This window comes from Palaemon carinicauda, chromosome 1, assembly GCF_036898095.1.
Source record: "Palaemon carinicauda isolate YSFRI2023 chromosome 1, ASM3689809v2, whole genome shotgun sequence".
NCBI lineage: Eukaryota > Metazoa > Arthropoda > Malacostraca > Decapoda > Palaemonidae > Palaemon > Palaemon carinicauda.
Window position 1 is genome coordinate 214,159,961 of NC_090725.1, and position 12,109 is coordinate 214,172,069.

Sequence of the window (12,109 nt, forward strand, 5' to 3'; positions counted from 1 at the left end):
TCTGTGGTCTTTATAAAAAAAAAAAAATAAAAAGGCAAAATATCATTTGGATTTACACCTCAATAATCATCAAGGTCCATCAAGAGAGCTTTAATTTCACGAGATCGAAAAGCTAAATTACTCAAGTTTAGCCACAGAAAAACAGAATAAGGAAGATCAATTTTCTCATAACTCTGCTTACTGTCAAACACATCTGCCATAAGGGTTGCCTTCTCCTTTGGTCAGTGAGAGACGTAACCATCTCATTTAAGTAAAAGAGGAACTGTTGTATCTACACCAAAGAGTTCATATTTAAGGGTAGAACCCCACTTATGATCCAGGGTTGTACCAGAAAGGGTTCCTTTTATGGTTAAATTGTATTCTTTTTTCAGTTGAAGCATAAACTCTCTGAGCAAAAGCTCTAAGCTAAGTATAGTTATTCCAAGTCACGTCTGATCTGTTACCCTTCCAAAGATGATAGGCCTCCCGCTTTTCCAAATAAGCACATCTACAAGCATCAATGAACCATGGTTTGTTCTTCACTCAATACCTTAGCACACAAAAAGGGATACTCCTATCAATTATGTTGACTAGATTCTCATTCAAAGAGACAACAGGATCAACGGTACTATAAAATTGTGACCAATTCAAGCCCAAAAGATCACTCAAAATCCCATTCCAGTCGGCTTGAGATTTCATATAAATTTTACATGAGTATGATACATCAGGGACAGGCTGCTCAGTCTTCACCACTAATGAAATCAAGGCATGATCAGACGTCCCAACTGGAAAAGCAACCTTACTAATTATAACGCCAGGGGAGGTCGGTGTATACGAGGTCCAAGCAGTTACCAGACCTGTGAGTAGCTTCACTTATGATTTGCTCACAGCCTGATTCAGACGCAAAGTCTAAAGCTTTTAAGCCATGGAGATCAGTAGGAGAAACAGAATTTAACCACTCCCTATGGTGAGCATTGAAATCAGCAACAAAGACAAAACAGGCCTTTTTATCATCTTGTATCTTAGCCATAATGGTAAAAAGACAATGGAAGATAGAATAATCCATGTCTTGATTCCATTTCATCAAACACAAATAGAAGTTGTTATGCCTGCCACAAACTTTTATTACATGAATCTCATGACATCCACATTCATAGCAGGATTTATGAGAAGCAGGGTAATTAGTCTTAATATACACCGCCAATTCCCTGGTCCTAGGAATGACATCCCGTTTCAAAATTATTGGCGTCTTAAAATCAGCTATAACGAGCTCAGATGAGTGCATCATATAAGAAAACAAAGTTTCTGAGCACAAAAGAATATCGTACTATAAGACCACAAATAAGACCACAAATAGTTCCTCTGAAGAATGAAATGTTTATTCCCTTATGTCTAAAAATTTGGCTCAAGTCCAAACAATAATCTTTTTTCTGCAGAAAGGAAGCAGAGTTTCTTCTTGCGGTGGTAGAACAAAAAATCTGTGATTAAAAGGAGAGAGGCCCTGAAAGAAGACATCCCTTTTACAACACCAACCACAAAAGATAGCCAATTTAGCCTGGTAGGCCGCTGTTGACGATTTACGGCGGTATCCAGACATCTGACACGCTGTCTCTCTAGGAAAACCTGTCTCTTTGAATATATGCTGGATAACCTCCACATATGAAGTTGTATGGATTTCACTGTACCTAGGTAAACCCTGACGAATGGTTGACATAAAAGGTCTGGGAGGTGAGGAAGTTCTCCGAGTCCCTATCAACAGAAGCCAAAGGTCTGAGCACCACTCCTTGTGTGGTTCTCTCAGTCTCTGTCAACAAAGGCCGAAGGTCTGAGCACCACTCCTTGTGTGGTCATCTTGGAGCTACGAGTGTCATGTGCAAGTTCTGAGATGCTCAAACTCTGTTGAGTACCTTCCTGAGGAGGCAAAAGGACAGAAAAGCAATAAACATAGAGGCCATCCCAGGGTGCTAGAATAGGTACTCGAGTGCAGCTGCTGGATCAGGAATCAGAGAGCAGTAAATTAGAAGCTTGTGTAGAGCAGTTGCACAAAGGTCTATCAACAGGGAACCCCACAAGTCAGAATCTCTGTTGCAAACTGAGGACATGAAGACCATTCTGCACCAATGACCTGTGTCCTCCTGTTCAGCTTGTCTGCTATGTCATTCTTCCTCCCTGGAATAAACCGAGCAGTGAGGGACATTGACTTGGTTTCCGCCCACCTGAAAACTCTCACTGATGGAGGAACATTATTCCTCCTTGCTTGCAGATGTAGGACACTATTGAAGTGTGGTCACTCATTAACTTTACCAAGTTTCCTTTGAGAAGAGGGCAAAATTCTTCCAAGATGTTGATGTGAACTTGTCACACAATCTGAAAAAGTTCTCGATACCACGCGGTGACCCAGGTGAGCTCCCCACCTTCCCTTGATGCATCCATGAACAGATGAAACTCCGGAGGGGAAACAAGAGCAGAATTCCCCTCTGAAGATACAACTCGCGCAGCCATCACTTTTGTCTTCCTTGGCGGCTTCTCCAACTGTCACTAGAAACAGATGATTGTCGAGATGTTGCAACCCCGACTTTAGCCACCACTGAAGTGATCTCAAGCCAAGTCTGCCTCCAGAACTAGCCACTCCAGTGATGAAAGATGTCTGAGGAGTTTCTTCCAAAGGTGTGCTAGCATATGTTGATGGCTCCAGAAGGGAAGAGCTACCTTTCGCAGGTTTGATATCCTGTCCTGGGATGGAAAGACTTTGCCTTGAATGGTATCTAGTACCATCCCCAAGTAGACCAGCCTCTGCATGGGGAAGAGGACGGCCTTCTCTAATTTATCAAGAGCCCCAGTTCTTGACAAAAGTCAGGAATTTTATCTCAAAGAACAAGCAGGGTTTCTTTGGATTCCTTGAGAATCAACCAGTCATCCAGGTAACGAAGCAACCTGATACCACTGGCATGGGCCCAGGACAATACCAGCTTGAACACTTTAATGAAGGCCTGGGGAGCTGTCAACAAACCAAACCAGTCGTCTTGTGGAAAAAGTGTAGGCATCTTCAAGGAGGCATTCCAAAGATCCATATCCTCACAGAGGCCGATGTGTTTATATATACTGAAAGTCACAACCTTCTGGTATTTCAGCATCCAGTTTGTCCACTGGTTGGCAGCTTGGTGCATAATGCATTCAACTGCCCTAGCTTCGTTAAAACAATATCTTTTAACCCTCGTTTCTTCGTAGGGTCAGTCAAATCCTCCTTGTCTGCAAGGTACCCGACGGCATCAGAACAATGATCAATCCAGGAGGAAGCCTGGAAGGTATTCATAGCTTTGGTTACTATAGCAGATGCTTCCAAATAATAAAAGGAGACTGAAATGGTTGACAGCCTCTCTGAAGAACACCTGGATGTGATGACGGCCACCTTAGGATCGACTAGAAGCAGTAATGGCAATGCTACAAGAATTCTATATTTCTTTTGTATTAGGAGAGGGATAACAACTGGGCGAGATGACTCAATAGATTTAAGGGAGTCTTTTTCTCATACCATCTAATCCTCAACCTTTACCAGAACTTCTTTAGCCAAAATAGACCAAGGGAGTTAAAAACAAGGCTTAGCATTGGAAGGAACGCAACACATGAGGTCAATGCAAGATTTCTTGCCTTTCAGTGATGACTATTGCATCACACCTTGGCCATAGATGATTTAAATGATCCTACTATGCATTTCTTGGCTGTGTCCAATTGATTTTCGCTGATAAAATCCTACCAAAACATCAGATATGGGTCACATTTTGGAAATAGGTATTTGAAGCCACAGCCTAATTGGCAAAAATATGCAATAATGTCTAATGTGAATAATAAAGGCACTTACCAGAGTAAATCTAAGAAATTGAAAGGGTAACTTAGCTAAATTTAGACGCATCCAGAGAGAGACTATGTAGACGTCATTACTGAAGGCCCTCCCACTCATTGATACTCTACTGTAGTATGACGTAGTTACTATACACTCCAGTCGTATAGCCACTTTATGAATGGAGACAAACAAACAGCTACCCTATACACTTCTCTCTCTCTCTCTCTCTCTCTCTCTCTCTCTCTCTCTCTCTCTCTCTATATATATATATATATATATATATATATATATATATATATATATATATATATATAAGGAGATCAGTAGAATGGTAAATTGTTAAATATGGTTGATGAAGCTAGTCAGTGAGATAGTTTGCAGTCAAGAAAAAATATGTCATCTCTTATTCTAATTGTGAAAATTTAGAAATACATTAATATAAACAAGATATTTTTATATTTCATTTTTTTCCAAACTCATCATTCAAGTATGACCCCTATAAAATTTAATTTAGGCTTCCTGTCTGAATCATTTGGCGTTTGTGGATGATCTGTTAGCCAATTACCTCTTAATATTACTCATATGTCACATGAGGTTCTTTTCTTTATCGTATACTGCAAAAACACGCAGAACGAAAGCAGTCTTGCAGCTACAAGGACAATTTGCCAGGCCTGCCATAAGTGAAGCACCAGACAGCAGTCACGTAGAACAGATTGGCTTTGACGTATGAATGGTCTGCTGTCCTCCGCCTGTTATCGGCGTGTTTACTATTGTGAATGGAAAGTTTACTGGGTATTACGGCTGATGTCATAGTTCACGTCACCACTAGCCTCTCTCTGGGTGCGTCTAAATTTAGCTAGGTTACCCTTTCAATTTCTTATAATTACCCCGGTAAGTGCCTTTATTATTCACATTAGACATTACTGCATATTTTTGCCAATTAGGCTGTGGCTTCAAATACCGATTTCCAAAATGTGACCCATATCCGATGTTTTGGTAGGATTTTATCAACGAAAATCAATTGGACACGGCCCTGAAATGCATAGTAGGTAATTTGACGTAGGTTGATTCTGTTCTCCTTCTGTTGTTGGAGTGTTGGATTCTGTGGGTATAGAAGTTCCTTCTGAATTGTCAACGGACGATATCTCCTCCATTTCTTTTGGTTCCTTGGAAGGTGGAGGGTTTTATTCATGAATGAGATGACAGTTGGAAACAGAAGACAAGACTTCACTCCTCTGGTCTAAGTCTCACGATCTGAAGCTGATGTTTTGGATACACTGGTGGGGCCTTTTTTTTCTTGGATGGTCCCTTATTCTTCATAAGGGCACCTGCTGAGAAGAGAAACAGTTTCCATACGTCTAAGGCATGGGTCTTTCGAGTTTGCAGTTTTCACTGGTGCGGCTATATGATGTGGCCGAACAAATTCAATGCGGGAGAGCCTATAATTCTCTATAAAAGAAATCTCTTGCAGAGAGAAAGAGCTTCTGCGTGTTCTTGCCCTCATATCTCCACTAGGCAATGTATCCAGTGGTTTCCTCTTGTTTCACCGGAAGCGGACATCTATCTGGTGGCGAAGGTGGAGAAAACTGTGGTAAAGGAACATCCTGTTTGGGACGGGGCAGGTGACCAGTACCATTCTCTGAACATGGGAAATCCTTGGATACCTCATCATCTGGAGGAGCGCTGGAGGATAGCGAAGGCAAAACAGCAGAGGTCATGATGATAGGAACACTTGTCGCTGCTTCTGGAATCTTTTCCTTAACACTTCTCGAAGATGGAGCAAGTGATGATTGCTAAGAGCGTTGAAGCTTCTCATTCTTCTCCCTCGAAGAAGAATGATCCTTAAGGTTTGATGTGAACTTTTAGTTGAGGAGAAATCGTTTCCTCTTCCTAAGACAAAAAGCACTGATGGTGAGACGAGCGCCCGGAACGCTTAGCAGATCATGAAGGAGAAGGATGATGGGACTGACAAGAGCTTGCTAGGGCGTGAAGGCAAAAAATGGCTGGAACGCAAGGGAAAATCAACTGGAACGTGATGGTGACGAGCGACCGGAGCGTCATGGTGAAGCGAGTTTGGAGCGTAAGGGGGAAAAGCGTCTGGAGCATATAGGCGTCTGGATCGTGAATGCTGATTAGAGCATATAAGGACAAGCCAGCATGTGAGCTCAAGCCTTACTTTGGGTTTCTATTAATAACCAGATGTTGCCATGGGGGGTGGGAACTGTTGCCTCTTGAAGGGAAGAATGGGAAATATTTAGTTTTTTAAGGTAACGTCACTCTTGAGTCAGCTTTGGGGACCTAGCAATATGAATATTTGGGCCAGAATATAGAAATAATTGTATCCAATATAAAATTAAAATGTAGTACCTTGAACATATGTATCACTAACATATTACATATTTGAGAATTACTTAAACCAACAAAATCCTATACAATACAGTACAACTATTTGATGACAAAATGAAATCATGACATTACTAATGCCTAGAGGTATTAGCCCCATTTTGTTTAACATTTGACATTTCACTGAAAACTACCACCAGAAAATAAAATGCAATTACTATCACCAGAAGTGAGACTGCTAGTACTAGCCACCCAACTCACCTTGCTAAACCATATCGAATTATCAATACAGTACTCTGCAAATCACAGATTTGTATTTATACCAACTGAACATTCAACGAACCAGCATCTGTATTCGGACTGAAATTATCTCATCCACTTTGTAAGAAAGTGTTTTAGAATTGAAGTCTAGATCTCTTATAAACCAAAGAAAAATTTATTGAATCCGAATGTGTGATTGATCAAAGCATAATTGTTATGTTCCAACAGAATAGTTGACATATCAGAAAATGTAATTGGACATATAGTGGCAAATTCAATTGGGAAGGGGGGAGAGGGCTCCAAAAGCCAGAAACATAAGTCTACATTATCTTAAACATGAATTATAATCAGTGCTGATATTCTATGTAACATAGAACATTGGTCAACAGCATTAAATGTCCCAGCGGAATATTCACAGACAGTGACGAATAGTTTTCGTATCCATGGAATGTTCAAAGAATTGGGTGACCATAATTAAATATATAGGAGCTATTCAATGGTGTAAGTAATAGTTATGCACACAAAAGTTGATCTAGATCCTCAGTCCAGAAACATAAGTCATGGAGAGGCAAGATTAATCAGTAATCCTTACCCATTTTACTACTACTGTGCTGAAATTTGGAAGAGTAACATGAATAATAGTAATCATGGATATTAGAATAGAAGTTTGAGCCATGTGACCTACACCTGTGCCTTGAAACAGAGGCAGGGAACCAGAGGGGATCAAACCTTATTCTGAAGGATGTAAGCAAGTGACATCTTAACACTTCAACTACAATGAATATCATGAAATTAATGTCATTTACGTATAATAGTCTTAAAATATAAGTTTTCCTGGGTGCTTTTGGCATAAACAGGATCTGATATAGAAAAAATCAACCATAAAAAAAGTATGAGAATTAGCCTACTGTCCTTCTTTATTCTACCTATATAAAATACAATAACACCCTTATTTGAAATAAAAAAAAAATCTGTTCTATCTATCTACCAAGACACTTCCCCCAATTTTTTGGGTATCCGACATCAATGAAAGGAACCAAAGGGGAATTTTCCTCTCCACTCCACACAGCCAGATGAGGGATTCAGTCGAGTTTGGTTGGTACTACTAAGGGGCCACAACCCACCCTCCCCCGTTATCCACCATAAATGAAGCTTCATATGCTGAATCTCCTAGTGCTGCTACCTCAGCGGTCACCTAGGCGACCGGAGGAAGCAGTTGGGCCTACCGGAACTACATCACAATCGCTAGCTATTCATTCCTATATCTGGCATGCTCCCTTGCCTCTCTCATATCAATCCTCCTATCACCTAGAGCTCTCTTTACTCCATCCCTCCATCCAAACCTTGGCCTTCCCCTTGTACTTCTCCCAACAACTCTTTCATTCATCACCTTCTTCAACAGACAGCCACTTTCCATTTTCTCTACATGGGCAAACATCCTCAACACATTCATATCCACTCTAGCTGTGAAATAATTTCTTACACCCCTTCTCACCCTCACTACTTCGTTCCTAACACTATCTAATCAAAATATACCAGCCATACTCCTCAGACACTTCATCTCGAAAACAGTGAATTTCTGTCTCTCCGTCACTTTCATTCCCCACAACTATGATCCATACATAACTGTTGGTATAATCACTTTGTCATACAGAACTCTCCTTACAATCATTTCTAATCCTCTATTCTTTACCACTCCCTTCACTTTCCCCAACACTTTACATCCTTCATTCACTCTGATGTACATCTGCTTCCACTCCACCATTTACAGAAACAACAGACCCAAGTACTGATCTACTTCCTAAAGTAACTCTGCATTCAACATGACATACAAACTAGCACCACCCTCCCTTCTCGTGCCTCTCATAACCTTACTCTTACCCAACTTCCTTCTCTCACACACCCTTCCAAACTGTCACTAATTGATCTAGCTTCCCCTCCGAGTCTACAACCAGTACAGTATAATCCGCAAAAAACAATTGATTTACCTCCCATTCATAATCACTCTCGTCTATCAGTTTCAATCTGCAACCAAGCACTCGAGCATTCACCTCTTTCAATACTCCATCAACAAACAAATTGAACAACCATGGCGACATTACACATCCCTGTCTCAGCCCCACTCTCATTGGAAACCACTCGCTCACTCTATTTTTTATCCTAACACACGCTTTACTGCCTCTGTAGAAACTCTTCACTGCTTACAACCTTCCATCAATTCCATATTACTTTGTCACATTCCACATCGCCTCCCTTCATCCTCTATCGTAAGCTTTCTCAAGATCCATTAACGCAACATACACCTCCTTGCCTTTTGCTAAATATTTCCTGCATACCTGCCTAACCATAAAAATCTGATTCATACATTCCCTACCTCTTCTAAAACCACCCTGCACTTCTAAGATTACATCCTCTGTTTTATCCTTAATACTATTAATTAGTATACCTTCCACTCAACAAACTGATACCTCTAAAAATGGTTGCATTAAAGTATTTCTTGCTCTAAGATTATTCTACCTTTCTCCATACAGCACTATGTATGTATATGTATATGTGTGTATATATATATATATATATATATATATATATATATATATATATATATATATACATATGTGTATATATGTACATACATGTATATTTATATATATATATATATATATATATATATATATGTGTATATATATATATATATATATATATATATATATATATATATACATATATATATATATATATATATATATATATATATATATATATATATATATACTGTATATATATGATTACAAAAGGTATTCTCTTTATGGTGTTAAAATGTTGGAAAAATAAAAAGGTCCAATCTGTACTATAGATGTTTTATGAACATTCACATGTAAATAAAATCAGTAATGTTTCAAAAATGTCCAGATAAACTTACCGAAAGAAGGCTTCTGCGTGACCCTTATCAAAGAGTAATTTTATAAAGCCAATTATATCAGCACACAGGGTGTCTACTAAAAACTGCTCGATGATACCATACTCCATTATCTTTTCTTGAAACTGAGAAAGAAAATCAAAATAATATTTCATCACTGAAATGTTAAAAAAAAGCAAAAGTAAATCCCACAGCTAAAATAAATTTCACATAATATTTTAATGGTTGACAATCACACCAAGTCTTCTAAGAAGAAATAAAATCAAAGCAATATCTATGTAGATACAAAACTATGTTACTTTTCTGACTAGACTCTGTAAATGCAGAAAAATTTGGAAGTAGGAAGCTAATATGATCCAATTAGAGGAAATGGAGTCCATTCTTAATTGAAGTAAAATGTTTGCATATATGAAATAAAAGTAAATTATATTTCACCTCGCATCAATTATTCTTCATAAATCTTTTCATGTACCATTAAACCAACATAAATGTTTCTGTCCCTATTAAGAAAAGGAAAACAGAACAGATAGTAGTATATATGGCTTAATCAGAGGACATCGAGCAGCTACATGTCTATTTGAGCATTTGAGGAGATTATGAAATATCACAGTTTTGTTAAACTATTAATGATCTTTATTCCTTTGTGAAAATTAATTGATTGATTTCAATTCACTCTTTTCCTTTTGTACTGCTTATGTGATATTTGGGAATTTCCTTATATTTTCTAAGGATAAACAACTGAATGGGGAAGTTTTCCTCCATGATAGTAAGTAGTTTATCAAGTGCACATGTGAGTACAGTACACAAGAGTGGGAGGACATGTCTAAGGCCTTTATCCTGCAGTGGTCGGCTGAAGATGATGATGATAGTGACATACATATATATATATATATATATATATATATATATATATATATATATATATATATATATATATATATATATAAAATAAGCCATATATTTTAATACACTGAGGTCTGGATTCTCTCAATGACCTCAGGATCAGAGCCCCAGGCGAAATCACTTAAAGATTGTAGTATCTAACCGGCCAGGTTTCGAACCCTGGTTCAGGATACTTGTATGACAGTGATCTTACCACTTAGCCCCGAAGAAAGATTAAAGTCAATGACAAATGTTCTGCACCTATACCTGTCATATTCAGGTTTTTTGTACTTAGAACTGAAGTCATCCCATCTTCACCATCGTAGCTAATTTGTAAGTTTGTAACTTGGCATTCGATTAATGATAAATTTTGCACATTTAAACGTGTTTTTCATATTTCACATAAGGCTTATATTTTAATACATTAAATTCTGGATTCTCTTAAAACCACCTCGGGATCACAACCCCAGGCGAAATCACTCAAAGACTATAGTATCTGACCGGCCGGGTTTCCAACCCTGGTCCAGGATACTTGTATGACAGTGACCTTACCACTTAGCTCCGAAGAAAAATAAAAGACAATGACAATTCTTCTGTACATATACCTGACGAATTCAGGTTTTTGTACTTAGAATTGAAATAAACCCATCTTCACCATCATAGCAAATTGGTAGGTTTGTAACTTGCCATTCGATTAATGATAAATTTTGCACATTTAAATGCGTTTTTCATATTTCAAATAAGCCATGTATTTTAATGCATTAAAGTCTGGATTCTCCTAACGACCTTGGGATCAGAGCCCCAAGCGAAATAACTCAAAAGACTTTAGTATCTGACCAGCCGGGTTTCGAACCCTGGTCCAGGATACTTGTATAACAGTGACTTTACCACTTAGCCACAAAGAAAGACAAAAGTCAATGACAATTCTTCTGTACATATACCTGTCGAATTCAGGGTTTTTGTACTTAGAATAGAAATCAACCCATCTTCACCATTCTGTTAATCTTAATGTCCATCTATTATCAGTCTTTCTCATTATATGTCCTGTCCAAGTATATTTCTTTTTCTTACATGTCGTTATAATATCCTCTACTTTAGTTAGTTTGCTCTCGTATCCATGTGGCACTTTTTCTGTCTCTTAGTGTTATTCCCATGATTATTCTTTCCACAGCTTTTCGGTTGTAACTACCTTATGTTATAGGGCTTGAGTTGGGCTCCAAGTTTCTGATCCATAAGTTAACATTGGTAGGAACATCTGATTAAATACTTTTCTTTTTAGATATAGTGTCATTTCACTTTTCACAACTTCATTTTGTTTACCAAAAGATCCCCATCTCTTCCTTTAAATTTGGTCTTGTGTTCTGGTGAAACAATTAATGTTTGCCCCAAGTATATATATTTATAACAATCTCTAGAGGTTCATTCATAACCCTTATTTGTTGTCTTTCTGCACTTTCACTGACCATCATCTTAGTTTTACTCATATAGTCTAGGCGCCACATAGGGGCAACTGTGGCATGAAAGTCTATACAGCTGTTCTCTTCATAAAATAATTGCATGATGTCTAGGGATGATTCCTAGCTAGAATATGCATTTCTACTATGGGGAAATTTTCTCCAAAATGGCAGCCAAGATGGCCGACGGACCCAATCGGAAAACTGTCTATATATCAAGAATGGATGCTTCTAGCAGAAAACAACTAGGGATTAAATTTGTTCAAAAAGCTTTTCTACACCATAAGAACACAGTTTTGTGCATTTAATTTGCAAATTTTGTTAATAAAGGACATGATATATAATCAAATTGTTTTATTGACCAATCAAACGATAATTCTATTAAAACAAAACCTTTACTCGCTTCAGTATATCTTGAGTTAACTAATGTGG

General features: G+C 38.2%; 1 protein-coding gene across 1 annotated transcript in view; it reads right to left on the bottom strand.

Moving 5' to 3' along the window:
* The window catches only part of LOC137653989 (BRCA1-associated ATM activator 1), a 379,147-nt gene that overhangs the window by 216,993 nt on the left and 150,045 nt on the right, over positions 1-12,109 (bottom strand). Inside the window, exon 7 of the mRNA XM_068387628.1 lies at positions 9,345-9,466. Within this exon, the coding sequence (XP_068243729.1) occupies positions 9,345-9,466 (122 nt within the window). The remainder of the gene's footprint in view (positions 1-9,344; positions 9,467-12,109) is intronic.